This window comes from Nipponia nippon, unplaced genomic scaffold (assembly GCF_047370975.1).
Source record: "Nipponia nippon isolate SJK-2023a ecotype South Korea unplaced genomic scaffold, ASM4737097v1 scaffold_6, whole genome shotgun sequence".
NCBI lineage: Eukaryota > Metazoa > Chordata > Aves > Pelecaniformes > Threskiornithidae > Nipponia > Nipponia nippon.
Window position 1 is genome coordinate 54,710,058 of NW_028262380.1, and position 27,595 is coordinate 54,737,652.

General features: G+C 41.8%; 2 protein-coding genes and 1 long non-coding RNA gene across 15 annotated transcripts in view; 1 reads left to right on the top strand and 2 right to left on the bottom strand.

Moving 5' to 3' along the window:
* Positions 1 to 14,279, top strand: part of RAP1GDS1 (Rap1 GTPase-GDP dissociation stimulator 1) — a 102,631-nt gene extending 88,352 nt beyond the window's left edge. For all 5 annotated transcript variants that reach the window (XM_087735691.1, XM_087735692.1, XM_087735694.1 and 2 more), the window contains 8 exons: positions 1,767 to 1,910; positions 2,184 to 2,315; positions 2,725 to 2,859; positions 4,440 to 4,565; positions 5,557 to 5,696; positions 8,307 to 8,433; positions 9,702 to 9,830; positions 13,613 to 14,279. In XM_087735691.1, the coding sequence (XP_087591817.1) occupies positions 1,767 to 1,910; positions 2,184 to 2,315; positions 2,725 to 2,859; positions 4,440 to 4,565; positions 5,557 to 5,696; positions 8,307 to 8,433; positions 9,702 to 9,830; positions 13,613 to 13,740 (1,061 nt within the window). In that variant the 3' untranslated portion in view covers positions 13,741 to 14,279. The remainder of the gene's footprint in view (positions 1 to 1,766; positions 1,911 to 2,183; positions 2,316 to 2,724; positions 2,860 to 4,439; positions 4,566 to 5,556; positions 5,697 to 8,306; positions 8,434 to 9,701; positions 9,831 to 13,612) is intronic.
* Positions 261 to 13,606, bottom strand: LOC148051477 (uncharacterized). The gene is made up of 4 exons (XR_015699510.1): positions 10,492 to 13,606; positions 5,743 to 5,841; positions 3,646 to 3,721; positions 261 to 1,585 (listed from the first exon to the last, which is right to left on the bottom strand). It is a non-coding gene; the product is annotated as an uncharacterized LOC148051477 (long non-coding RNA).
* A 133-nt stretch (positions 14,280 to 14,412) lies between the features above and the next one.
* TSPAN5 (tetraspanin 5) overlaps positions 14,413 to 27,595 on the bottom strand; it is a 90,018-nt gene continuing 76,835 nt past the window's right edge. For 5 of the 9 annotated variants that reach the window (XM_087735702.1, XM_087735704.1, XM_087735700.1 and 2 more), the window contains 4 exons: positions 26,728 to 26,853; positions 23,542 to 23,589; positions 23,302 to 23,418; positions 14,413 to 17,113 (listed from right to left, as the gene is read on the bottom strand). In XM_087735702.1, coding sequence (XP_087591828.1) covers positions 16,958 to 17,113; positions 23,302 to 23,418; positions 23,542 to 23,589; positions 26,728 to 26,853 — 447 coding nt within the window. In that variant the 3' untranslated portion in view covers positions 14,413 to 16,957. Of the gene's footprint in view, positions 17,114 to 17,434; positions 22,737 to 23,301; positions 23,419 to 23,541; positions 23,590 to 26,727; positions 26,854 to 27,595 lie in introns of those variants that run through there. The other 4 variants (XM_087735705.1, XM_087735699.1, XM_009474693.2 and 1 more) reach the window with 2 other exon arrangements.

Below are 27,595 nucleotides of genomic sequence, written 5' to 3' on the forward strand. Positions count from 1 at the left end.
ACTGATGTGTGCCCGATCACCCCTCGGGGATGCTCCTCCCAAATGAGTTCTGGGTGGTTTGTATAACCTACCATCTGCCCTTAAGGGAAAGGGAGAAATGAGTTAACAGGTGGAGCTGGACTGAAGTGGGAGGCAGTTCTGAGCATGGAAGACATCACAGTATTTGATGGCTCTATAACCTTGTTTTAATCACCTCAGCATTAAAGCTTGTTTGAATGGAATAAATTATTAGATAGAATTCTAAACTCTAAAGATTTAGGTTTTATCCTACTCTGTTGTACACAAACACTCTGTGTCTGTTTTACACAGTATAAATCACGATGAATTTTCACTTCAATTTAAAAATTTTTCTTTTATTTTAAGTGGTATGTAAAAACAGGATTCCTTTTTTCAGTTCTAAAAATGCACACTTTGCCAAAATATATTCATTTATTACATAGTAACTAACAAGTTGCTCTAAGATAGTTCCGTCCTTGGAGACTGACACAGAATTGGGTCCAACCTTTTGCGAGTTTGACATATTTCAGTTCAAATGCTTAATTTTTCTTAGACTATGTTTTATAGTCGCGATAAAATTTGATAAGTTTACTGCTGCTGAACATAACTCAGGTGCTTGCATGTTATGAGGCAGCCAGCTGAACTCTTCCACCGTGGATTCAAGGCATACTTACATGAGTTCACTGTGCTGGTACGGTTTAGGTGCTTTTGATTGTAGATAATTAGCAGTAGGGCAGCAGGCAAAAACATCTAAATGAAGCATTTGCAGAGTCTGGATTTTGGTGGTTGGGGTTTTTTGAGGGTTTAGTTTTGTTTTGTTGTTAAGGACACTGGTGTAGCAATTTCTGTTTCAAATCACAGCACACCTGCAACCTGGTATTCTGTAACTAAGGGAACTCCCTATTTTTTAAAGTACCTCAGAGCAATAGTACCTATTTAAAAAAATCCTAACTGGATATTTTGCATTCCCTAACGAAGTTCATGAGAAGGTCAGCCGCTCTTAGAGGAACAATGAATTTCACTCAGGCAAAAAGCCTAGTGACAGCAGGAACCTGAGAGTCGGTCACATCCTTCACCAGAGGTAGAACACTTCTCACCCAACTGTCACTTGTAAACTATATGAATAAAATATTTCCAAAGCTTCGGCCTTTAAAAATATTTTAACTTAGGTTAAACTCCTTATTGTTAAAACACCATTTCATGCAGAAAGCTAAAAGAAATACATTTGTTTGCACATTCCTGCAGAGGTTTGTGACTGCACTTTCTAAAATCAGCATGCATAATGCGTGATTGCTTGCTATGAGATTTCATCAAAAAGTTCTCTATTTTATACTTGCATGTCTCAGTGAAGTCAGTAGCTCTTCTGTACATGAAATAGAAGAAGAAACCCTAAGTTTGTTCAGCAACGCAGTCGAAAGTCTTTGGAAGGCCCAAACACAGCACAGTTCTTAGGAGCCTGCTGCGTGATGACTGAGATGCCAGAAGTTTGCTGTAGAGAAATATCCTCATTTTTGAGAAGTGAAGAGCAGCTCCATACCGCTTCAGCATACAGTTGTGCTCTAAAGGCAGTCCAGAGCCCGGGGAGCACCTGGCAGATGAATAATAACAGAAGTTGGCCCTGAGAATTTAAAATTTTAAAATTGCTGTTTTATCTACACAAGCTGTCAGTGAAACCATTGACATCACTATTTCTTTTCACAGTCTGTCCTGTGTGTATATACAATAGATGTATATAAAAACATGATTCTGACTCCTATGCTATTCTTCAGATGTCATTAAACTGCAGCTGGTTGAAGCAGGCTTGGTGGAGTGCTTACTTGAGATTGTCCAGAAGACTGTGGACAGTGACAAAGAAGATGATATTGCAGAGCTTAAAACAGCTTCTGATCTTATGGTTTTATTATTGCTTGGAGGTAAGTACAGTGTGTCACCGCTTTCTGCAAAGCAACAGCAGATACCTGTAACGCCGTTTGGCTGCTGAATTTTACTACTTATTAATTTTCTAAATAACCTAGAGGACCTGCTACCTGCCAGTTAAGATTTGATGGGTCAGATTTTGTCTCTCATCCCATTGCAGGACTGGATTAATTGTAGTGAAGCCAGCAGAGCTTCACAGGTATAGAGAGAAGAATTTTCCCTAAGAAACACTCCTTTGGCTTGCTGACTGTCTCTGCTTTTTACCCCAGATGAATCCATGCAAAAGTTGTTTGAAGGAGGAAAAGGCAGCGTGTTCCAAAGAGTACTTTCATGGATTCCTTCCAATAGCCATCAGCTGCAGCTTGCAGGAGCATTGGCTATTGCAAATTTTGCCAGAAATGGTAAGCATATGCCATAATAGCTTATGTTAATTTATCTGTGCCCTTCTATCACGCTCTGTCTGTACAGCTACAAACAAAAACTGCATGTCGCAGTAAAGCTGGTATTGAGCTACAGAGCAACATCAGTAGTTTTATACTTTACAATCCTGAAAAGCTTTAAGCCTACTTTAAAAAATACTGTTTGACATTTGTAGAGAGGTATAGAGGATTTCTGCCTTCTTCAGTGTTTCTTATATCACTCTTCTAAATTTGTCATGAACACTACAACTCCCATTGATGATGGTGGTCAAATTCTCAACAAGAAAATCTAGAAAGGAGCAAGGAAATAACCCGTCTATTCTTAAAAAGCTCTTGTAAAAATCTTAGTAATAATCTTCCATTCACAAGTGACTTGTCTCATCTCGCACAGATGGAAACTGCATCCATATGGTGGATAATGGCATAGTTCAAAAGCTGATGGATCTGCTAGACAGACATGTGGAGGACGGAAATGTAACTGTACAGCACGCTGCACTGAGTGCTCTCAGAAACCTGGCTATTCCTGGTAAGCCTCACTTTGCATTGCTAATTACCCAAAGGTGAAACTCTGTTCTCCCACTGCACCCCCCAGGGGATGAGGGTGGGAGAACTGACTGACAGTCCTAGACGCAGGTCAGGCTGCTGCTTTTCATTCAGGCCCATCATCGCTTTTGTGTCTTTTGCGCAGCAGGTGCGACCAGCAGTTTTAAAAATACATGACAGGCGTCTTGACCATCCTTTGCCACTTCCATCCCACAGTATCATTCCCCACCAAGGACAGGGCAGCTTTGTAACAGGCAGGGAGCTGAGGAGGCCTCAGACACGATTTCTCAATCCTTTCTGCCCAGAGCACTACTTTTTTTTTTTATTTGTTTGTTTCATTTGGGATCTCTCTCACAGCTGAGGGACCCCACCAGAGAGCAGTGCCCACTTTGTTGAAACACTGCATCCTACTGTAACTTCCTCAGGCTTTAACAATTGACAAATTAGAGCTGGAGGCAGACTGTTAGAATAGCCAACTTATTGCAATTAGTTACTGTTTGTAGGCAATGAACTGAATGCTAATTTTGTCATTTTTAATAACTTAATTTGCATGAGTTTTGTTTACCTAAGCATAAAAGGCAGAGCACATGCACATAAAAACAAAGCAAGTCTGTAATACTTGTGTGTGGTTTCTTGTACCAAGCCAAAAGTCTTTCATCCATTTACCTTATTTTACTATTTTCAGTTTTGACAAACAATAACTGTCTAAAAAATGATCACACTTACATAACTAAAGCCATGCAGCTTTAGTGGTACAGCATTTGCTTACCTTTCGCAAGTGAGTTATTCTTCCAGCAGTCAGCAAGCTTCCCCGGAGCCTATGCTCAAGGATGTCTGCCAGACACCTGCATAAGATTTAATGTATACTGCTAGAGAAAAATGAGCAAGTAATAAGTGGCCTCAGTAATGAACTGCTTGTTAAACACTACTTTGAATATGAAATAAGTACTTTTTTTCAAAGTACAATATTGGACTGAGTTTGCACCTTACATATATTTCAGAGAGCTCCATGAAAGTGGAGAACTTAGACTAGTGGAGGGGGTGAAATAGAGTTTGGGGGCCAATACAAGGACTACAGGCTCCAGACACGTCAGGCCACAGTGTTGTTTGTGTAAAGTATTGGAACTGGGTAAGAGGTTATTCTGCTAATTAGATGCTTTAGTTCCTTTGCCTATGTGAGACAGAGGAGTGTTGTTGGGAATCAGAGAAGTTTCCTCATATTTTGGGGTGCAAGTACTAGCCTGGGCTTCTGCTTCATACATTTTGTGGAAGACACCTTTCCCAGACCAGAGGAAAAAGTCTAGCCTTCAGCTTATGTTCAGGCTGAACACTGGAAGTTAGACGTGCACACTAGGAAAAAGCACTTAATTTCACACTTGTGTCTTAGCAACCACGACATTTTTCCACAATGCAGCGTTGTCAGCACACACTCATGTTCCTGAAGTCTGTGTTCACAAGCTATTTTTCAAACTGTATCTGAAAATTTTCTTCAAGAATGTCTTAGAAATAAACTGCCTCTTCCAGAAATGTTCTTGAGATCATTCCTGTTCTTTATTCATGCAGTTGTAAATAAGGCTAAGATGCTATCAGCTGGTGTTGCAGAAGCTGTATTGAAATTTCTCAGATCGGAGATGCCCCCTGTTCAATTCAAGCTGCTGGGAACATTAAGAATGTTAATAGATGCACAAGGTAAAAATAAACTGTTCTCTATGTTAAGTGATTCTCTTTGGTTCAGTCTGTGATATGCTGCCAAGATTCTTACAAGAGGGAAGCAGAGGTTTTTTTCAAATTCTATTCCTGAAGCCTTGGAATAAATCTAATACATATGCAAAGGGAGAGGAATGTGGGTTGGTTTTTTTTCAGAACTCCTAAACTGACTACCAGGGACCCTCAGAATAGGTGTCAAATGCTTATTTACTTTTGTACTTCAGAAGTCTCCTACACTGTCACATTACAAGTATGTATTGAGGCGTGAGTGTTTGAAGCTACCACTCCGGTTTTGCTGTTCACTTACTGCATTTCCTGGCTGTACCTAGCTCCTTGGAACAGGCTAATGCCCTTGTGAATTGATAAACTGCAACTTCAAAAGGAACAAGCACCTTTCAGTTTAACAGCTCGTTCCAGCACGAGGATTTGAAACATCAGAAGTCTGCTAAAAACCAAACGTAGTTAACGAGATAAATTAGCCAAGTATTTATTTTTGACCCAGTCCTGCAGATTTTTTCAAAAGATCCATTCTAGTTCTAGCAAAGCTATTAGATATGAAATAGAAATTCATTGAAGAAATTTATGTGACTTACAGTCTATAAAACCTAATCTAACTGACCACAATGCTCCCTTTCTGGCAGCGGTCCCTTCTGGTTTTATATTTTTGAGCTAGCTCACCTGGGAGTGTGACATCACCTGTCTTTTCCCTACTGTTAATCAATGCACAAGCCCCATTAACTGGGCTGATATAAATTGTTTTCAAAAACTGGATTATGAATGTTTTTCTGTATTTTGTTTCCATTTTGACTGGCTTTACTTGCTTCCATGCAACCTAGACTTTTCCCGCTGCTATAGTGCAAGCTAGTGAAGTTCTGCTTAACAAACTCCTAGTTAGTAACTTTTCAGCTTTCTAGCACTTGCTTAAAAAAAGTGACAACTTTTTTGTTGTGTTGTTGGCTCTGGCATCGTGTAGCAGAAGCAGCTGAACAGCTGGGCAAAAATGTAAAACTGGTGGAACGACTGGTGGAGTGGTGTGAAGCCAAGGATCACGCAGGTGTGATGGGAGAGTCCAACAGACTACTTTCTGCACTTATACGACACAGCAAATCAAAAGTAAGTTAGTGGTGAAAAAGGTCAGCTTGTAAGAGCTAAGAGTTACCTCTGCACTTGGTATGGGTAGCCGAGGCCTCCAGTATGTAATCCTTCTAGAGAGCCGGGGTGGTAAATTCATGTATTGCATCTCCTCTGCCTCTGGGACCTGCCAGTCAGACACAAGCGACAGGCTTAAATGCTCACTGGAACTATGTAGTTAAAAAAAAACTGAAATAAAGCAAAACAATTTCAGAGCGGCAGGCCAGTTGAAGGAACACTGTTAGGATTCACGTGGCTAAGTCTTGACTCATTTTTATTTGTGTTGTATCCTGTAGAAGTTCAGCATGCCATATTTTCTACACTTTAACAATGCTATATACAAAGAATCATTGCACTCAGTTGTTATGATCTTGCTATGCGTTTATATAAAATTTAGATCCAGAAATAGTCTGTCTCCCTACTCATCATATAGCGTATTTCAGAGTTTTAAGATTCTAACGGATCATTAGAAATGATCATTTATTCAAATTCTAACAGAAGCTTCCTTGTACATGGCAAAAGATATGATATTACGAGAAACTGTGGGACGGATGAGTTCTGTCCCTCCCATCACCTTCGCACCAACCAAACACCTTTACATAAGCAGTCCAAGTCCACAGTCCTTGCTCAGGAGAGTGAGTGTAGGGCAAACACAGCCTTAGAAGGGACAAAAGCACTTCCTCTGGCAGCAAGCTGTTTCAGGCTCAGACTTCATTTAGTGTGTTCGCTGATATGAACACAGGCTGCATGACTGAGCTTAAATAGCAACTGTGATTTGGACAATTCAGACTTTAACAGTGACCTCTTCGTTCACGCATGCCGTTTGCAAAGTGAAAAACATATTGTGGACCTGATCTATGCTGAGCCTCTCCAAAAACACATCAACAGGACTGAGAGATTTAAATCTTTGCTCGTTTCTAATATTACTGTCTCTAATGCCCATTCTCCATTTTATTTTCAGCCTCTAAAACTGATCGGGTTTCATTATTTCTGAGTTCTCATTTTTTCTGCACCCTCCCCACATAGTCCACAAGATGCATGCGTAGATGCCATACGCCACCGCAGATGCGAGTTCTTATCAATACTCTCTACAGGAAAACAGAATTCAGTCCTAAATACAGAGACGTTTTTTATGGTATCAAATAGATATTAATACAGAAGTTAGCAGAATTATCACAGATGAACTTTTGTGTGGTTTACGTACTCACAGAGGAAACTTGACTGGAAGAGGAAAACAGTTGGAGGGTGGGCTTTTTTAATGCTTTTACTGCCCTCTAGGTTTGAATATGAGTACCACTGTATGGTTCTTTACAGCACATTAGATTTGAATTTGGTTTTTAATTTTAAAGGATTTGGGGTAATATTTACAAAGGTGACAGTAGTTTAGAAAACTTGTGTCTCATTCTAAAAAACGCAATAGGTACTTGTGAGTTAAGCCATGCTAGCACCACACCTGACTGCTGTCATCTCATCTGTCTATTTGGTACTGCCTTTTAGAGGGTGATGTTCACCTACAAAATAAAAAATTTTGATGTCAAAAGTGCTGATTGATTCCCAAGGTTTACATAGCCAAAATTGCCCACCAATTCAAATAGAAATTAGCAGTTCCCAGATTATTCCATGAAGTCTCAAAACTATTTTGGAGTTCCACCAGAAAATCACAAATAATAAAACGCATCATTGCAAGTAAGGAAAAATACAAAAATACTTACATGCCTGCACACATGATGTTGTTCAAAAAAATAGGTTTTAAATGTGAAATTCTTTGAGTCATTAGGCTATGACTTGTGCCACAAGCATCTTCAATATGATTATCTAAAAATATTTCAGTTTTCAAGGATTGTGATCCTATTGTGTCTGTTTCCTTGCATAAAGGATGTCACTGCATAGCCTGTGCAAGCACCGGAACAGAAATCATTCTAAACCCGTGTATCAGTTAATGAGTTTTGGCTTGTGGCTGGAGTTGGAAAGGGATGTGTGCTTTAAATGGAAATTCAACACATCACTGATTAAAAATTTAAATCAGATTCTTATTTCAAGAAATAACTACTATTTCAAAACTTTGTGCATCCACAGAGCAAATACAAAAATAATAAAAACCAAACCATATATCTTTGATATGGATATGGATGTCAGTAACCATTGATAACTTTATTAAAACTATATTCTTGGGTCTGCTTAACCCAAATATATGGTCTGATGGGTGCTTTTGATGTGCTGCTCTGAACATCACAACACAAAGAAGGGAAAACTAACCATCTTTGAACAGCAGCAGAGTTCAAACATAACTCATTGATGGCACACCATGAGAACCTGAGTTACACAGTATAACCTGGAAAAGAGTTACCTGTGTCTTAGCTTTATCATGTGGTTAACTGGCTTGGTTTAACAGGTCGTATCTTATAATTGCAGAGCAATAGCAGGTAATTTAGAGGGCCACATGTATGTACATTTATGTATAGAGCGATTATATGTGCATAAAGCCAACGAGTATCCTTACCCAACGATAACATGGTATCCATGACAATTTCATTATTGAATACCATTTGTATGCAATGCAGAATTTTTTCATTTCTGTGTTATTTATTTTAGGATGTAATTAGGACCATTGTACAGAGTGGTGGCATCAAGCATTTAGTAACCATGGCAACCAGTGAACATGTAATAATGCAAAACGAAGCTCTCGTTGCGCTGGCATTAATAGCGGCTTTAGAGTTAGGTGAGTACTCCGGTGGTTAACTCTACTGGTTTTCTTTCCAGTCTGTGCCCAAAAGAAGTTGTAGAGGGGGGAGTTGTGCGAGTTTCTTTTGCAACGTAGAAAAGCCTCCTCCTTGCACCTGCCCTTCAGTAGCATGGAAATACGCAACAGCTCGTGCAGACATAGGCAGGCAATGAGGTTATGAAGAAAACTGGAGTTTGCTGGTAATACGGTGTCTGCTCCATCATTCTGGTAGGTGATCACATGATCTAGAAAGGCCCTTGAACAGAACTTTCAGATTTTGGGTAAAACCCAAAAGGCTAACAGTTAAGAAAATCATACTTTAAAGTGGAGACTATATGACCTGACTACATTCCTACACTGGAATGGATAATCCCCTTTTGAGAGGGCTTATCAAAGTAAAGCTTTCACTTACCTAATTAGTGAGAGCTAGAGAATACACACATATGAAGGCAGAGATGATTACGTGTCTTGACCTGCCTTTGTAGTACCTCAGCTTACCAAACAAAAAGGTAAATGCCCAACAGAGGTTTTGCTTATTAACTAAGGTAACCAACTAAACAAGGAACATTACATATTTTTGCTCTTGCTTTCATCTCTTGCCATCGTGTACTAGAGGAATGCTATGTTCAACTTCCAAATCGCTGCCAATGCATCAGGGAATTGTTTTAATTAAAAGGAAAAAGGTTCCTATTCACACATGTCATCTAACCCTTCTTTGTCTTGTCTTCAGACATGTAAAGGTTCTGAGCCTGAATCCAGTATATAATGTGTCTTAGAAAACTACAGAGGAAATAACTCACACTCTGATCTTGAAAAGTTTTTTCACAGCCTTTACAACGGACCCCGAGTTCCCTCTATCATGGAATCAAGAACTACACCATCTGTATTTACTCAGACAAAATTTCCAAAAGCAAATTCAGGCAACGGAAGTCTTGAAAGCTGAAATATTGCAGGTGTTGGCCTAAATGGCTAGAAACCCTGGTGTCTTTGCCATCAGCTCACTGCACATTTAAGATTGGCTTTTATCATTAAACTCTGTGATTGTCCTTTCAAGCAGTTAGGCTGTTTTACATTTTTACAGCAAGAGCTGTGATTCCTGTCATCATCATACCATTAATGCATGCTTCCGTTTTATGCCATTGAGTTACATACCACAGCACCACTTTCCCCACGGTGAGAGATCCATGCTTCAATAAATGGCTAACAAGCGGAAGCATCAAAGCAAGCGGCACTTCCAGATTTACAAATTTTCACTTGTGTTTCAGTCACTGCTGAAAAGGATCTTGAAAATGCTCAGCTTGTTCAGATTCTACACAGATTGCTCTCAGACGACCGGAGTGCTCCAGAAATAAAATACAACTCCATGGTGCTGATCTGTGCCCTTATAGGATCTGGTGAGTATTCAGGAGGGACTGCTTTCCTGAGCTTTATGTATTTAAACTTAGTTCTCTCTTTTAGCCTGAACATGGAACGTGTGCAAACGCGCTCTGAGGCTGGTTCCCTATTCACAATGAATGTACACAGAAGGGGTCAATTTACTGTGACACTTTATTTATAGTGTTTATTTATAGTGTCAAGAAAGAGGCTGTTAACTGAGTTTTGGATATTAACTGCAGAAATTGGACTCTGGCTTCTGCAGGATGCAGCTAGCTCAAACTTCGACTGACAGGAAAGAAATGAAAGGCATTTAAAACCATACAGTATCAGGCTCTCTTTGCAAATACGCAGATAACAAGAACTTTATTTTCACCTCTAGCTGCAAGTTCCCCGTAATTGATGTGTGATGGCTTTTTTTAATGGATCAACTTAGTCAAGTAAAACTGAGTGGAATTTTGCAAGGAGCCTCCTCACTTGTAGTTTTAAATTCCTACAAGGATGGTAGGAAACAAATAAAGATACAGGTAATATTTGCAAGGACACACATGCACCCAAACAGTTGGACTTGATGATCTTAAGGCTCTTTTCCAACCTTAACGATTCTATGATTCTATGAAATGAGTACTTAGTACAGCACGTAGGCTATAATCCTGCTTCAGGAAGGATCCTCACACTTACCTCGCTAGGAGGAGTCCTTCCCTCTGCAGCCCTCACAGGCTCGGCCCACCAGGCGCAACTGTTGAAGGTTGCTTTGAAAGACAAGGAGGACACGCTCCATCGCGTCAGTGCTGGACACTGTAAAGTCAAATCTCTCCGAGCTAACCCTCTGCTAAAGGTCAGACTGTTTTGAGGACAGCGTAGCAGGCTATGGTTTGATACTGCGACTTCCCACCTGCGTGTAGGCAAAGAAAAAAAAACCCAACCAACCAAGAGCAAGGTATTGTGGGGGAATTGGACTTCCAGCTGAGGTTTCAAGAAGTGGCTATGCTTCTCTCATTCAGTTCTTAAAGAAGTACTTACTCTGTGGAAGGAGAGCAGATTTCATTCCATAAAGGTTTCCGAAAGTTACAGACAACTAAGATGACAAAGAACTGGATTAAGTACAGAAAGGTGGAAACTCAGAGCCTGTCTGCACATGACTTGCCAAGTGTGAAACATTTGAAGATTCTCCAGAGATGAGTTTACAGCAATTCGACTGAATTGATTAAAAGTTATATCATAGCTAAGTGTGTGCTGTCTCTGTAAACAAAGCTGCTTTTGGGTTTTTTTTCCTTAAACAGAGTTCACCATGCCTACTCTAAGTGCAACTCTGGTGACCTGTGCATCCACGCGAGTGAATGTTGTATTACTGCCATCTAAAAGGAACAAACATTTGTTTTTAGAGCAGTATATACATCTCAGTGTACACAGACTGTGTTCCAAATTTGCTAACAAGCCTCAGCTCCCAGTGAGCATTCACTTTAACATTAAGACATGCAATTTAGTTGTTACTCACAACCTTCTTGAGCAGTTCAGTGCTTGGGATTATCCGTCCATTTTAGAGCAGAAGCCTTTCTGCAGAGGTTCCCCCTCAGCCTCACTGTGATGTTCTTGCGTGTATCCCCACTGTTTCCAACTAAAATAATCACTCTCAAATTCTGCCTGACACTTGCATTTTCCCTTCCCTGAGTCTTGTCACCTGCAAGATTGACAGAGTTATTTGAAGTTAAATACCTGTCTCTCTAGTCCACCAGAGTAAGGAGCAGTCTTGTCTTCGGGGTCTTTTAGGGTTATCCACCCGGCAGAGTCCAGCCTGCCACCACACCGTAAGCTTTGCCTAGACGTGAGGCGTCTTGGCCTGCTCCCAGGGAACAGACAGCACACAACTGCAGTATGCAGCTGTGAAGCTAAGGCCCAGCACTTGGCTGCCCCAGTGTCCAGCACTGCTTCCTGATGAGCAGGCCTGTGCAAAATGAGCGAGTACGCGCGAGCAACAGCTGAGCCACCCTGGTATTAACTTTTAACCTTTTTTTTTTTTTTTTTTTTTTTTTACTATTTTAACCAAGGAGGGGGGACTCAAAGAGCCAAGTCTACTCTTTACACATGAAGATACTAAACCACACATCTCTCCCAGCTCTGTTGCCTCTCACTTACTTTCACCACTGTCTCCACACAGCGAGCATTTATAATTACGTTTCCGTATTCTATTGTAAACAGACCTGTGTAGCCATTTTGAAGTAACTGACCCCAGTATAGCTCCATAAAAGACTAGAAGTGGTTGCACTGGTTTAATTATTGGCAAGTTTAATTCTCCAGTGACTGCTGTTGTTACTAACCTTTGTTACAGGGTATCTGGCATCACATTGAATTTGATATTGCCAACAGCTGTGCGTTAAGCAGTAAAGAGATATATATTTATATGTGATTTTTGCCATCTGGAAGTTGCTCTTGCAACTGAGTGAATGGATGGAAAAAGCGAGGACAACAGAAAATGGAAACCTGGAACAAAGAATCGGCAAAAGCGGAGCATTCATAGCTAGCACAGTCACTGCCGTGTGTGAGGGTCTCCAGGCTCACAGGAATGTGGATGTTAAGCAGAGTATTCAGCCACTGTAAAGCACAGTAAATTCCTGAGATTCGGTTCAGTAACACCTGCTTAAACGTGGTATCTCAGAAGGAGGAGGAGAGCAGCAAGTGCTTACACAGCACAACCACCCCAACGGCTTCACTGCTACCACTCTGGACACTGGTTCCCAGGTGCACAGCAGCGTGAGAGTTCCCAGCTCCTACACAGCAGGGCTTAAACTGCAAGAAAACTGAAAACATGTGAAGAAGAAAGTAGGTAGGAAGGGAAACAAATGGTAAAGTTTGCTATAAAAAAAAAAAAGTAAATGTGCATAGCACACAGCATAGCTAATCTGAAACAGATGGTGGGGATTTCTCCTGGGAAGCTCAGGGATTAGGCCCCCAGCAGCACCTGGGAAGCAAAAAAAAAAAAAGTAGGTAGGTGTTTGTTGCTGAGTAGGAGTTCAGCAGAGTGGCCTGAACAGGGCATGAAACAAACCCAACTGCTTTGGATCTCACCTGTGAGATGTCTAGAGTACAGGGCTTTGAGAAAATGCATCAGATTTTGAAAAAAAATTGCTCAATTTTATGGGTTGTTCCCAACCTTTCCTTAGTAATACAAAGGACAGTGCAATCCAAGATCAGAATTGTAAAACAGCATCTCACAGTTTCAAGTAAAACCTAAGTGCTGTATACATACACACTGCATCGAGCAACACGCCATGTGTTGTATTTGTATTAACTTCAGAGCTGAACTGTAAATGGACAGCTGATAGCGACCAAGTGAGGACACATCCATGAAAGAACCATCTCACCCGCTTCACACCCCCACACAACCAACCAGAGCTGATTTGATACAGGCGAACGAGGTAGCGAACCTTTCAAGGCAAGCTCACTTGGTCAGGCTCGTTTAAGGAATAAAGCAGAAAAACATTTTCACTAAAATTACTTCCTAAGCATCTGTTTTGGAAGGCAATCCAGGTGGGTTTTCTTAACTGCTATGCAGCAGCTTCATCCTTCATCTCTACCTGAAATCTGTGGAGTCTGTGCATGTCCTGGGCCCTGGAGAATCTTCTCTCCATCCTCAAAAGCAATTCAGAAAAGTAAATAAACAAAAAGATGACGTGTACACACGCGTTTGTGCGCTTATATGTGTGCGGGGTTCAGCGGAAAAGTTTCTCACGCTCGCCAAGCTTTTCTGTTCTCTTGCCCGTCTCATACAAAGTGCCGTTTCTTTTACTATTTCTTTTTCCAGAACCTCTTCAAAAGGAAGTGCAGAGCATGGCGTTTCTAGAAGTCGTATCAAAACTCCGCAGCCACGAGAACAAAACTGTTGCCCAGCAGGCCTCGCTAACAGAGCAGAGACTTGCTGTAGAAAGCTGAGGAAGGTCTTGTTTCCAGCGCATCCCATCACAGATCTCACCTTTGTCCTCCGTCCTGCTGCCGCTCCTGCTATGTTTTCCACTGTATCACTCGTGCATGCGTGTAATGTTCCCACACAAATTGATGAACTGCTGTAGGTACCCGTCCAAAAAGGTTTCTACAAATTCATAGGTGGTGTTAACATGAACCTGTCTCCACCCGTAACTGTTCTACTTGTATTCTTGTTGCTTGGGCCACATAGTAGAATGTGCATGTTGTAGTCCTATGATGACGTAGAAGTGGTACTACACAATGACTCTTTCCTCACGCCCCCTAACTGCATAACAATGTACTACAAAACTAGGGACAATACAAGATGCAGCAAGTCCAGGCTAGTGTGCTGACTATAGGATTAAGAAGTAAATCTAGCTCCATTTTTGGTGCTTTGGAGATTCAGGTTTGAATGCAATGTACTGCTGCTCATTCACTGGTCTTGCCTGTTAATGTCAAACTCGTGGTACCTAGAGGTAACAAATAAAAATTTCAGTGCTCTCACTTTATCCTGTGGTTTGTCCTTTTTGTATTCAAGCGCAGAAGCCGCGCCTGCACCACCACGCGCTGGTGAGGAGCCCTTTTCATTCCTGGCTCTGGCCCCGATGCAATCACTGCCTTTCAGTTGAGCGAAGACAAAGGCGACAATTCCAACCACTTTCACCGTGTGTGCTCACACAGAGGCACTGTGTGGTTTAACAATCGCGCGTTTGAACAGGAAGACACTGTACAGTCCTTATCCTGTAAAGCCAGGTGGGCATGAGTACTCTCAGGCTGGCTTGGGCTGAGATTTGTGTTTGTCGGGGGGTTTTTACAGATGGATTTTTAAAGGCACATCTTGCAGCAACTTTTCAACAGAACCCCATCAAGTGAGAAATGCCGCATGCAGGAGTCTTCGTTTTCCTCCTTTCCTAGGTAAAGGAGTTGGGAAATTGCCAGTTCAAGCATCTTATCTCACAGCTGCTCTTCTGTAGGTTTGCAGCATGCCGGCAAGCAAACCAGCAGACGACTCCTTGGCAAAGCAGGGAGCAGTTGGGATAGCAGTTCCCAGCAAGCCAGCACACGTTATTTTTGATTGTGCGATACCGTTGCCTAGCTTGGTCAAGCCCGCAATGCACAAAGATCATACGATCTGTAGCGCTTCAGAGTGAAGCCAGCACTCCCAGTGCTGAAGTGCCAGCCTCAGACGGTTCAGGCTCCTTGTTTATCAGCAGAGGAGGCAAACCCAGAGGGCCAAGCACCCATGCGATCCCATGCCACCCGGCTGCAAAAACACTGCTTTTGACCTGCCCAAATTAACTTTCCAGCTCCATGAAGCTGCTGGCTATCCCACACACACTGTGATGGGAAGATGCCAGTCAGGATGGGAAAGGGATTACGTACGCAAACTGGGTATGAAAAGAAACTTGCCTTAAATAGTCAGTTTAAGCACCGAGATTGTACCAGAACTCAGCGGATGCCACAGGAGCATTCACATAGCAGAGATTCCACCTCCATTTAATCCAGTGCCAGAAACACACAGAAAAAGCCTCTCATACTAAACTGTGCAACAGCCTGTTCTTTAAAAAACAAAACAAAAAAACCAAAACCATTCAAAAGACATTTGCTAGTAATAGTGCAATAAAGGCACTGACAGAGCGTAGAGCTGTGAACACAGACCAGGACCCCGTGACATCGGGCTCCCAAGTTCTGTGTGAAGACTATTCCTTTTGACATCAGTATAAACTGCAAGTGCTCACACGAGCTGATCATAGGCCACAAAGCTGTGATACCGGCTAAACTCCCATTCACCTGGTTGTCCAGCTGCACCTCAGGATAAGCACCAGCCATGTCCTTATCACCAATTTTTTATTAGGGATACCCACTGTCACAGCAAGCACGAAGGCCAACGCTGATATCCTCCTACTGTCGGATGGTTTCGCTGGATGGAGTATCAAGTGATTTACATTTCTAGATAAAATCTGTGCTAAGCCTATACACAGAAGGGCAAAGATGGGAGTATGTTGTGGTATGAGGAGGTAACTGAAGAGACTGTATCTCTCCACACAAATGCTGTGCTGTTCCGAGGCGTGCTGCAGCCTGCGGGCCATTTCTATGTAGCTGGTAAATCATTTATCCTCTGAGCCTCTTTTAATAAGAGAAACAGGATCTAAGGACATTACTGCCACGTGCATTTCACTACTCACTTGACTGAAGTCAGCTGAATTGAAATTGCTGACAATAGTTCTGATTAGATGTCTAGTCGATAGATTACATCTAAGCAAAGCTTGACATCTGCTGCTCAGGCTGTTTTTATGACGGTGATGCCAGGCATCGGGCCTTTTCATTTGGCTACTGCTGCGGCCAACCAAGCCAAAACGGCCACTGCTGCCACACTCCCCGGGGCAGGCAGTACCTCCCCGGTGCGTTACGTTTGTCTGGGCCTGGATGACTTTTGCGAGACCCAGCAGCACACCAGTCAGGAAGATAAAAAGCACCCATACATTTTTACCTTTCGCTGTGGAAATACAAAGAAGAGTTTCACTTTGGGTAAGGCACAAACCCCACCAATATGGGCCTCGGATCCAGAGGACCCATTGGTCAAATGAGACCACGAGACCCAGAAAAGGTCATTTGTTTCACAAGTCCCAGAAATAGTATCTAGCCACAACCTCCAGAACCAGGATGCAAGGCTGTTAACAGTTTGACAGAATGCAGGTAGCCACTCCTAGTCTCCCCTCCACCATGAAAATGGCTCATCCAAGTGTGTCACATCTATTGCATGTTACGAAGATTCAGGCAATGCCCTCAACTTTGCTTCTTTTCGGTTGACTTTTGTTCTTCCCTCCCCCCCGCCAAGGCCTCCACATTTGCATTCTTATTTTGCCAAATCATTTCCATACGTTCAGATAAACGTATATGCCTGAAATGTGCAAAAGGCATTGGATTTCCATTTGGATATAGAGACATGCTTTTAAATCAGTCACGGTGGTATTTTGTGGACAAAACTGTAGGTTTGAGATATTTAATTGGATTACCTTGCTGTGCACTTCTTGTAATACTAAAAAACTGGGCTGCTTCCTCCTCTGTCTAAACAAGCACATGACATCATTACCCATTTTTTACCTGCACAACAAAATAAGCCAGCTCTTACTACTTCTGTTTAAGGACATGTTGCACTTAGAAATGTGAAATTCCCCCCCTCCCTTTACAAAAGTTTAATTAAGTCATGACAAATCCCCTTTGTGCTGCTCCCTGCAAAGCAGCAACTTCTGAACACTTCAGGGTCACTAAAGCGGCGATGGGGAGAGCTCCAACCGTCGTCCCAAGGAGCAGCCACAGCAGCCTGAGGCACGCCAACCACCTGTCAGAAAGAAGCAGAGCATGGTCATTAGCCAGACTTCAACAACAGTTGACAGCAGATACGGGATCTCCTCGTGTGGGGACGTGCTCTTCACGTATTAGCTTATTATCCATTTAAGGGCAGCCGCTGGCGGTGCGGTAACGTATTTTGTGACTTAATTAGAATGCAATATTGTACCTTGTATATGAGAGACTTGGGGATTTATTTGCTGTTAGTTTGAGGGAGGGCAGGCGGGGGGGTCTTCTCCTGGGGGAATTTTAACGGTACAAAGATACGTTCACGCAATGTTAAGTGCTACATCAAGAGTAAGCATTCACAACATCATATTTCACGCAATTTTATTTATAAAATTGTAATTATCTAACAAATTGCATATAAAATGATTTACTTCAAGTAAATACAGAATACTGCACAACTATTAAAACTATTGTATTGTCCATCGTAAGTGTATTAAAACATTCCTAAAAAATGCCTCTATTAAAAAACAAAAACCCAAGAACACAAGTAGCATGATCAAGACCACTTTCAATAGCTTAAAATGAATTACCAGGAAGTTGCCTTAACTTCCGAAGTAGACTCCAGTTACATCCATTGAGATCAGCATGTGATACAATACCACAGTCTAACGCTAAAGATGACAAGTAATACATTATGCACCGGATCTATGCTTTTCTCCTAGACTGAAGGTAACCAGTCCAAAATCAGAAAACTAAAGCTCAAGTCAAACTCTACTGGGCATGCAGTTCTGTTATAGCAATACTTTCAATCGGTAAGTGTAGTTGGCTTTTACAATCAATTTTACAACTGATAAAAAAGGAACACAAGAGAATACATTCGTATAAAAAGGAACGATACACAAAGGGTAAATATTGACACCTTGCCATACACCGCAGGATGAACCAGAGAGAGAAATTCAGCTGGAACTGATCTGGAATATACGTATCAGAGACAGGTCTGAGTCACAAAACCCAAATCCCCATCTCCCCACTCAAGGTAGTATCAGGTCCATCTCTACTACGTACACAGTGTGAACATGAACACACATATGGATAGAGTTTTTTATTAACACATTTATATTGCCGAAACACAAAAGACAACTAGCAGTGCTGCCTGGTGCACACTAGTAGTCACAACACTTATTTTTATACTGTGTGTTAAGGGAGACAGATTTTTTTTTTTTTCTTTTCTTCAAGTGGCAAAATTTGGTAGCTGATGGATCCAACAGGGTAGTTTTGTTTTGTTTGCTTTAGACAGTTTCATGAACAATTACAGATATCTGAAAAAGCTTCAGAGAGAAAACAAAAATGGGAGGGAGGAACTGGAACCTTCAACAGTGCTTGACACCCGTTGAGATCTAATCTCCTTCCTAGGTATCTCCAGAACTGCCATTTCAATGCACCCAGAAGGCACACACAGCAAGAAGGGAAACGGAATCAAAAAAAACTCACGTGAGAGCTTCTCTTGTAACCAACAACGTTAAATCAGAATCAATTTTACCAAGGGCATCTCTAAAGTAGCACAAACACAGATTAACGTCCAGGACAGTTCTTATAGCACCATGTTTAGTCCTGCCACAACCTCCCGTAACTGGTAGGGGGTGCTGACTCCGACCCTCCCCTGGACAGTCCGACGCTGCTCTAACGCCAAGCAGCGCAGGGAAAAGGCGAGGGCGGTCCCGCCGCTGCCCGGAGCCCGGCGGCTGCCCGGAGCCCGGCGGCCACTAGAGGGCAGGCGACCAAAGCTCTCCCGCCCCGCCGCCGCGGCCGGGCGCAGCCGGGCCGGCCCCTCGCCTGCCAAACGCCGGCGGTGGACACCCCTCCTGTCCGTAGCGGACGCTTTTAGGGCGATAAGCAGTCATGTGCGAGAACCATTTAATCCGCATGCTACTATTTACATTTCAAACACTATTTACACACCGGAACTACAATTAGCATCTCTCTCAAAGGGGAGAGAAGGCGGCTTTCGGGACAGAGTACACTCGAGCAAGCATCTCCACAGCTCCAAACTCTAAGGGGCACAATCAAAATTATGGATTTTGAAGCAGAGAGATCCTACTGCTACCAAAACAGACACACAGAGACAAATCAAAAACATTTGTCCATTAAGCTATTAGTAAAAAAAAAAAAAAAAAAAAAAAGCGATCAAACAACAGAAAGGCCTGTGAATATGGAGAGTATTTAGAAAGCAGAAGAGCAAGGACTGTGATGCCCCTTGGCAAGACTCAATGGGAAATTTGGAAACGGCTTTAAAGCCAGGGCTACTGCTGAAGCTACCAGACTCCTCGTTAGCAACGCCACCATCCCATACCAACCGCCCAGCAAACAGAGCTGTTTCACCCTCCACACCGGCCATAAGCCTGACAACAAATTTCTGAACAACTACCGCACGTTAAAGATAATTAGACTGACCTCTGAACTCTCATCTACCCCACCACCACACCAGGCAGGCTAGAAATTGCCAAGAAGTCATACTGCCTACCATATCTTATTGCTTTAGAAAATGAGCCCATGTAGCCAGTAGTTGTGCTCTAGTTGCAGCTCACCTGAAGTTTTCACAAAGTTTTCTGGAAGAAAGCTTGCTTGCATTTGGCAGGCTCGGACAATAATAGATTGATTTCCAAGGCCTCCCACCAGCTTTCCAAACTGGACACCTAAGCTGCTGAGTAGCTGCTGATGGGGCATTTCTAGGACATCTTACCTGATCTGTAGACAAAAAATGTGGGATTTAAATGTGCAATATAGACAGCTAATCCTGAATATTCAGTATGCATCCATCAAAAAACTGCGAAAGTGAGGAAAATAAGAGCGTTTCTTGGGAGCAGGGAAGGAGGGAGGATCAGCATCTGCAGCAATAAAGACAAGCTCTAGAAAAATAAGTTATTTAGTGGTTTTCATAAGAACAGTCCGTCATTCTGGGACTCAGCAGAAGCGTTGCACATTTGTGTGTACATGTGCAAGTAGTGAGAACAAGATTTGCTCACCTCAGAGCGTTTACCTTCCTATCAGTCTGACACTGCCAACAACACGTCCAGCAGACTGGAACTCAGAGAACAGCATGACAAGACAGAAGGCCAATACAGTACAACTGCAGAAATTCAAGTAGAAGAATGAAGTTGTCTTCAGAAGCCCACAGTAGCAACAGCAGTATTCAAGATCAGTGGCAACAAGGAATGTTTCTGTAATGTAGGCTTTTTTTCTCCAAACCAAAGTGCTGGGTCACAATCAAGGCTCTTGGGTAGAGGGGTTACTTCCTCAGCCACGCTTCCCCAATTTCTCCCCGCACCATTTTGTCTCAGTGCAGCAACACTGGTGCTGATGATCTGCCTGTCCTCCTGCTATCAGGCAAAACGGTGTGTCCCTTTGCAGGGGGGGAAACAAACACCAGTAACTCCTCAAGCTGAGGAGTGGCTAAGAAAAACATAACACTGCGGTGAGGTGGAACCAACTTTATTAAGGACAGTGAAGTATAATTGCTTTCAAAGGCTTTAAAAAAAAAAATTACTGAGTCATGGCTGGCCTTTAACAGCAGAACCAAGGGATATGGAGGCTGCCTGATTCAGAGCCAGTCAGTGGGAGTTAACCAGAAGAGGATGAGGTAATGCTCAAAGACAGGAGGACAACAGGACCGTCTGAGGCATCTGTGGAGCGCCGGTGTGCCTACCACCAGCCTTCAGAAGGGAAAAAAATCACGGCCGACTTAAAGCACTGAAAGGCAAAATGTGCAAGGGTACATATACTCACATGTTTAAGAGTCATAGGACCAGAAAGGACCATAACAGGTCATCAGACCGGCCTTCTATCCATCCCCCAGAACAGGGAAGCTTTGAAAGCAATGCATTCATCTCTTCTACTCCAAATACTTCATTTTAGGTAACTCATCTCAGAAAGATGGCTAAGCTCTTACAAAGAGGTGCTACACACCCTTTGCCACTGTCTGACCAAAGCAGGAGCCAAGAGCTCACAGCTTTCAGGACTGGTTCTGCAGGTACTGAGAAGGGTCATACAACAAGCTAAAATTTATACAAAGTGCAATAAAACTACCCAAGCCATGGTCAGGTTTGTAAGTTCACTATTATTAGTGAAGAAGAACGAATCAAAAACTCTAAGCTGGATGGAGTCTGATCTAATTCTTCATCCACTATTTGTGCTTTATTCCAAATTCTACTCTCTTTTGTCCAATTCAAAAGAGTCTGTCTTGGCTGATCCTAATAAGCACTTCTATTTTAAAACTTTTATTCCATTGCTTCAGGAAAGCTTTGTGTTGCATTTAGAGCAACAAAGGGAGACACCTCTCCATAGCAAGGATTTGTTCACTGGAGGTAAGCATTTACTCTGGCAAAAGCTGTTCTCTCCAACTTCCAAGGGAATGGGATATGATCTTTCCATAATCACATGCATTTACCAATAAATAAGTTTGGATTAGACTGTATTAAAACATATGCACAGATTTAAAGCACTGGAGTGTCACAGATTCTTACTTCACAGCTCATGCAAGTAAAAAGAATTAACAAAAAAAGAAAAAAAAAAAGACCAAAGCCTCAGCTAGGAACAGACCAAGGAATTCTCTTAAAAGACGCTTTGCACAAGTATATCAAAGCACTAATATTAGTGAGATCCCTAAATATATTAGGTTACACTAAATTCCAGAGAAACAAAAGATTTAGCCATATCAGATACATATGTTTTGATTTTTTTAAGTTAATATATAATTCATACTTTGAATAATATTATTCACTTGGACCCAACATCCACACTGCTTTCATACATTTATACAGTTATATCCCATCCTTGCCTTAAGAGACTGATGTCCTAAGGTATGGCAGCAACCAAAGGCTCTACAACCCTTGTTTGTCAAATATAAAACCCCCTTCCCTTCATACAAGGGTGGAGAAGGAAGAAAGATGTTGATAAAATTAGGCAATTCTCCCTGTAAGCTTCCTGATTCCAACCTCAAAGTACTACAGGGAGATGGCTGGAAGCTTGTGTTAAAAAAAAAATTTCCCTTGTTTTAAAAACAATTTCTTTTACTGTACAATAGATGCATAGAAAGTTGCTTCCTGCTTGATGGGTTTAGGCCTGTAGCTATGTTTAGCTGTGAAAACAAGAAGATTGTTCCTTTACAGAGTGGTGAGGAGAGAGACCATCTGAGGAATATTTGGCAGCTATCAAAGAGCTCATGACACGAAGAATAAACAGCATATCCACAGACTACAACGATGCAACTCTGTCCCACTGAATACACCAATTTAAAAAAGTGTCCACTTGTTACTCAGGATCAAGAATACAGTAGAGATTCACGGCTCAACAGCTTTCAAACTGGTGGTTTAAAAGAAAAAAAAAATTGTCAGTGAGCAGCAGATTTTAAATAGCCCACTCTTCTCTCCCCCACCCCAAGGAAACACGAGTTCACTGCAATATCAGGAACTTAGATTTGAGACTACTTGGGAGAGAAGGCTTCCCTGTCACCCATGTCCATACAGCTTGGTGTCGGAGCGACACACTGGAGGTTTCAGAAGGTTTCGGTTGTCCAGTGTCTTGTTGTGGTTACTTCAGCAGTTTTACCAGCTGGCTCTGACAGCCTCAATGTCACTAACCAAATTCTGGGCTAAGCATATCCCAAATATCTGGAAGAGATAACAGTTTATTCATTTGGAGCATCGGACAACTCTTTTCACACAGGCAAACTCCTTAGGTTATACAGAACTTTGATATGAAAACAAGCAAGAAAGTTGAAGTCAAATTAACAGTAAGTGTTGGAAGAAGGAAAAGTATCGACAAACTCCTGTAACCCCAGTATTTTTATAGTGCCACTGGGTTCCAGGAAATTGAACAGTTCTAGACTTGCTTCACAGCAGCAACTGTAAAGGCTTTTCGCTGCTCATTTAAGCACCATCAGAAACAGTAGGTCTCTACAGGCTTAAAAATCTCTACCTGATCTTTATCTAACACAGCGTGTTAGTTTTGACCTGCTGACAGTTGAAAAGAAAAAAATGCATCCCTACAGATAAAAATTAAACACTCCTTAACACAACGAGAGCCTCATGCATTTAGCTCCCCTCACTAAAACCTACGGACATTTTATTTCTAAGTGCAACTGACACTGTATTTCCAGTTCTCATACACCGTTCCCCCCTCACATATTCTGTGTTGTTCTTCTGTGTAACTCATGACAGGGAACGTGATGCTTACCTGCAGTAATGCTATCCCAATGAATATACCAGCAACTATGGTAAGATTGTCCTGCAACCATTTCTCAAACTGAGGGACGCAGCCTTTAGTGTAGATAACAATCTGCTGATCAACTTCCTGCCAAGGAGAAGAGGGAAGAAAACAGAGATAATTACATTCAACTATCCCATCAGTAGAATAACCTGCTCTTGCAAGAGGGATTCAGTTCGTTAAGATACCACATTAAAAAAAAATGCTTACTGGTTTTTGCCTTGCATCATAGCCACACTGAGTATTAATAACATCTTCCTAGGAGAGAGAGAGAGACAGAAGAGAGGTAATCAGTGAAGTGTCTCCTAAACACCCTCCCCCAGCTCCCCAGCGTTGCTCCTGTATGTATCCAGACAATCACCCCAACTTTGGTTACCATATTGCTTTTTAAAAACCCTTTCCTCTTCCATTCAGTGCTATTAATTATTTGCAACAAGCAAAAGCACATGGTCAAAAAATATTTTCAGCTCTCAGGGCAGCAGGCTGGGAAAACCAGCCCTCCACCTGGGTGAACTCCATATTCCAGATGCAAGCATTCAGAAGTCAAAGTGATTAGGGAACCTCTATTTTAAGTGAAAGAACCTTCTGCTGAAAAGGTTTTGTCTATACTGAAAAATATGTCAAGACTACTGTTAACAATTTTCAGGGTTCAGTCTGTCCAGCGTGAAGAGGTGAGAAGGGGCAGTTCTGTTGCAGAAGCTGCCAGTTCTTATCAAGGATGTCCGTAGAAATATATACAGTACCTAGTTCCTTCCCAAAAACTAGGGAGGAAAAAGAAGAGATGGGGTAATGCGTTCGTACTGCCTATTCTTTCTTACAGGAGCTTGATACCAATGGGAAACGAGGTTTGGGGTTTTTTTTGGTTGTTTTTTTTTTTTTTTTTTCTCCTTCTGCCTCTGCTTTGGTACTCCCAATATAGGCTATGGCAGACTTTTCCCCGTGAACGACTGCTACCCACTGGAAGCTGAAGCTGCATTTACTCTGTATTCAGAGTTATTTCAGGGCAATAAAATGAAGCAACTACTTTTGGTGTCAGCCACAAAGGCAGCAAAATATTAAATTACTGGCTCATATCAGAAGAGTGAGCAGAAGAAGGAACTATTCAAGGAAGTGAGAAAATCAGCCAGTCTTAGCTAGGTGTACTGAACGCCACAATTTGATTAAATTGTGGGAAGTGAGAAAGGCAGCCAGCAAAGAAATAGATTTTAAAAAGCAGCCATATGGAAAAAGATATCTCCTCCTATCAGTAGTTAAAGCTCCAAGAGTTCCCTCACTTTGCAGGAAGTACATCAACAGGTCGCATCCCATCAGTTGCCCAAGTCGGATTTCCTCAATAGGCCTTTAAGACTTGAGCAATTTGTATCGTTTAATGAGATGAATGCTTCTGTTCCAGGATATAAAATATAACAGTGCCACACACTTCAAGGCTGCAAAAGTAGATAAGATTTCAACAGAGGGATTTTAAGCTTTCTTCTTTGTATTGAATGCCTACTTGCTTTATCATCAGTGTCTTCTGCCTTTAGCCTTGGAATTTGTTAACTGAAAGTGTGAAGAATGAAATGGAAATAAATCAACTTTTCTAGGCCTTGCCTGTACAGAAATTTGGAACATTTCAACCAGCAAAGTGGACTATAGGAGCCTAAATTTGTTTTAAAGGAGACTTATTTTGGCCTACCTTCAACTTACCACTTCCCGATTCAAGCTGAACTAAAAGCTAAACTAAAAATAAGTCCTGTTCAATAAAGCATCCACATAACTTTTTGCATCAGTCCAATGCTGCATCCTAATTCCAAAAGGGACAGATTTGCTTTCCCACAGAATAAACCTGTGTTTATCATGGCAATTGAACCAGTCACAGTTTGGTTACAGTTATAGTCATTATATGCATGACTTCTAATATTTTTAGAAATATTATTTTTAGTCTTTATTTTAAAGGCAATTAAGCATGTTGCTTCCCTACAACGAATAAGAATGAGACTTATCTTTAAGTTTCTGGTTGCTGGATCACCCCCTAATAAACTGCATAATCATACACACACACACACAAATAACTTTAGCATGGATTATGTATTTACAGGATTACCTTGTACTGCTGTAACTGGTTTGGTTTTATAACAAGTATATTTTTAAAACTGGGTTGTGATGACCTCTCTGTGTGGGTGGGCGGATGGGCAGATAGGCAAACAGTAGGGGGAATCCTAAGCATAATGTAATGCTTGAGCCTAACCCACATTTTGTTTAAATATTTCATTAAAACATTTTCAGCTATGGTTGTGAGAAAGATTCAAACTACTGTGAAGACATGTTCACTGCAGGGGAACCACAACACAGCTTGTGGAAGTGGCAGTGCCTTATCAGGAGAGGGGGAGAGCAGCAGTAATGACTGGATGCCGGGAGCAGCGACTGCGTTGCATTAGCAAGGCAGGAAGCACCTGAGGTGCCTCTTGGCAATTTGCCTAACTTCAGTCAGTGCTACAAACTCATATTCAAGGAACTATAAGTCACTCCAGGTGGAGAAAAAGCCACAGCTGAAATACTATGTAATACAATCACTCACAGGCTGCTGCTTTTAAGCTATATGAAAGTCAAATGTATGCAGTGTTAGCCACATAACAGTTTCCATGCACACACCCATCCCTATTCCAAGCCGTGTCAGTGAACTGCTTCCCCACACTTTACCCTTCATTCTTGATCATGTCCGTACTAATAATGCATGGCTCCAACATTTTCTGCTTGATGATCCAGAACTATAGCTATTTAAAAAGACATGAAAATTTACCAAAAAGCTGTTCCCTCAAACAATTTCTGACCTTTCAAGTCTGATCTCAGGTGACTGTAGGACAAGCAGTGACTTTAAAGGGAAAAAAAAGAGTGTGTAAAGATGTTCATACCTGACTCAAGATTCTAATGCAAACATATGTCAGTTCTTCAGGGCACAGACTGTCATTCATTACTGTACCTAGCACAAACTGGGTCAAACTGACTGCAGCCTCTGGATACTGCATTAAATAACGAGTAATACCTGCTTTAGAGTGTCTGATCTTAGAGTTGCTGTTCTTTAGGGCAGCAAATGAAATATCCTGATGATATTCAATTGAATCATTATGGGCCTTTGCTTTTTATACTTCCTAAAATTAATATGTACGTTCAGCCAAACCCATGGTTCTCTCATTCTAATGAAAAGCAGCAAACAGCATACAATGAAGACTTAAGTTAGCTCAGGATTTTTGCTGACTGCAGAAAAGTTAAGCTGAGCTGCAAATACAAAAAAAAAAATACAGGGTGGTGAGAAGGTAATGATCATGCATGGCTTCCAGGAAAAAAAAAAAAAAAGTCTTATAGAGTGATTTAAAATTGGAACAGCAGACCCATCCTACCCTCTTGACTGTCACTTACGGCAGGGTCTTTAGTGCAGCAAGAGAATGGCACACCACAGCGCTCTCGACTTGCGTTGGAATCTGTGCAATTGAAGTAAATATTAAGGTTCCAGTCATCAGCTCCAAAAGCCCCACAGCACTGCCACTAGAACAAAGAAAGGAGAGCTTCTTGAATTTCAGAACAAACAAATCTCAGCATTAGCAACATGTATCATCACTGCCAGTTTCCCTCCAGCTTTCAAAACAAAATCTGAGATTCCCTCTGGTTTCATTGAAGCTGGCTTGGTTTTGGTCTTTTTAAAAAAATACCATTCCAAACCTGCAAGTTGTCCTAAAATTATCATGTGATGGAAGTTATGTTCACACCCTGCAACACTGCTCTCTGGAGAGAAACCCATGGAGCGAGCTGATAAACCTGCACAACACTACAGAGCTGCACAGGCCTATAAGCTCAGGCCCCAGAGAGAGCAGAGGCAAGAGTATGATATTCTGTCCAGTCTAACGTGCCCTGGGTTCTCAACAGAACTAATCAGCTCTGATGGCTACACTGGTACAGCTACTCCTTTTGCCAGTTTGGGGGATTCTTTGCCTGGCTGTACATCAGACAGCATGAACACGTTGTTTCCTTACAAGCAAGTAACAGGATGTGCGTGTAACAGGATGTGGATCCTTGCACGTTGTTTCCTTACTCACTTGTAATTTTTCCCCCAAGGCATATAGAAGCAAATCAAACATTGAATGAAATTATTTTAATCGCAGAACGTACAAAAATTTGTAAATGTGATTTCAACCAACACTTAACCATGTTGGCTACACAGGGCCAAATTCAAAGAGTTGTTCATCAACAGGTCAGAATTGAGTACTGGAGCAAGAAGGTACTGGCAAAA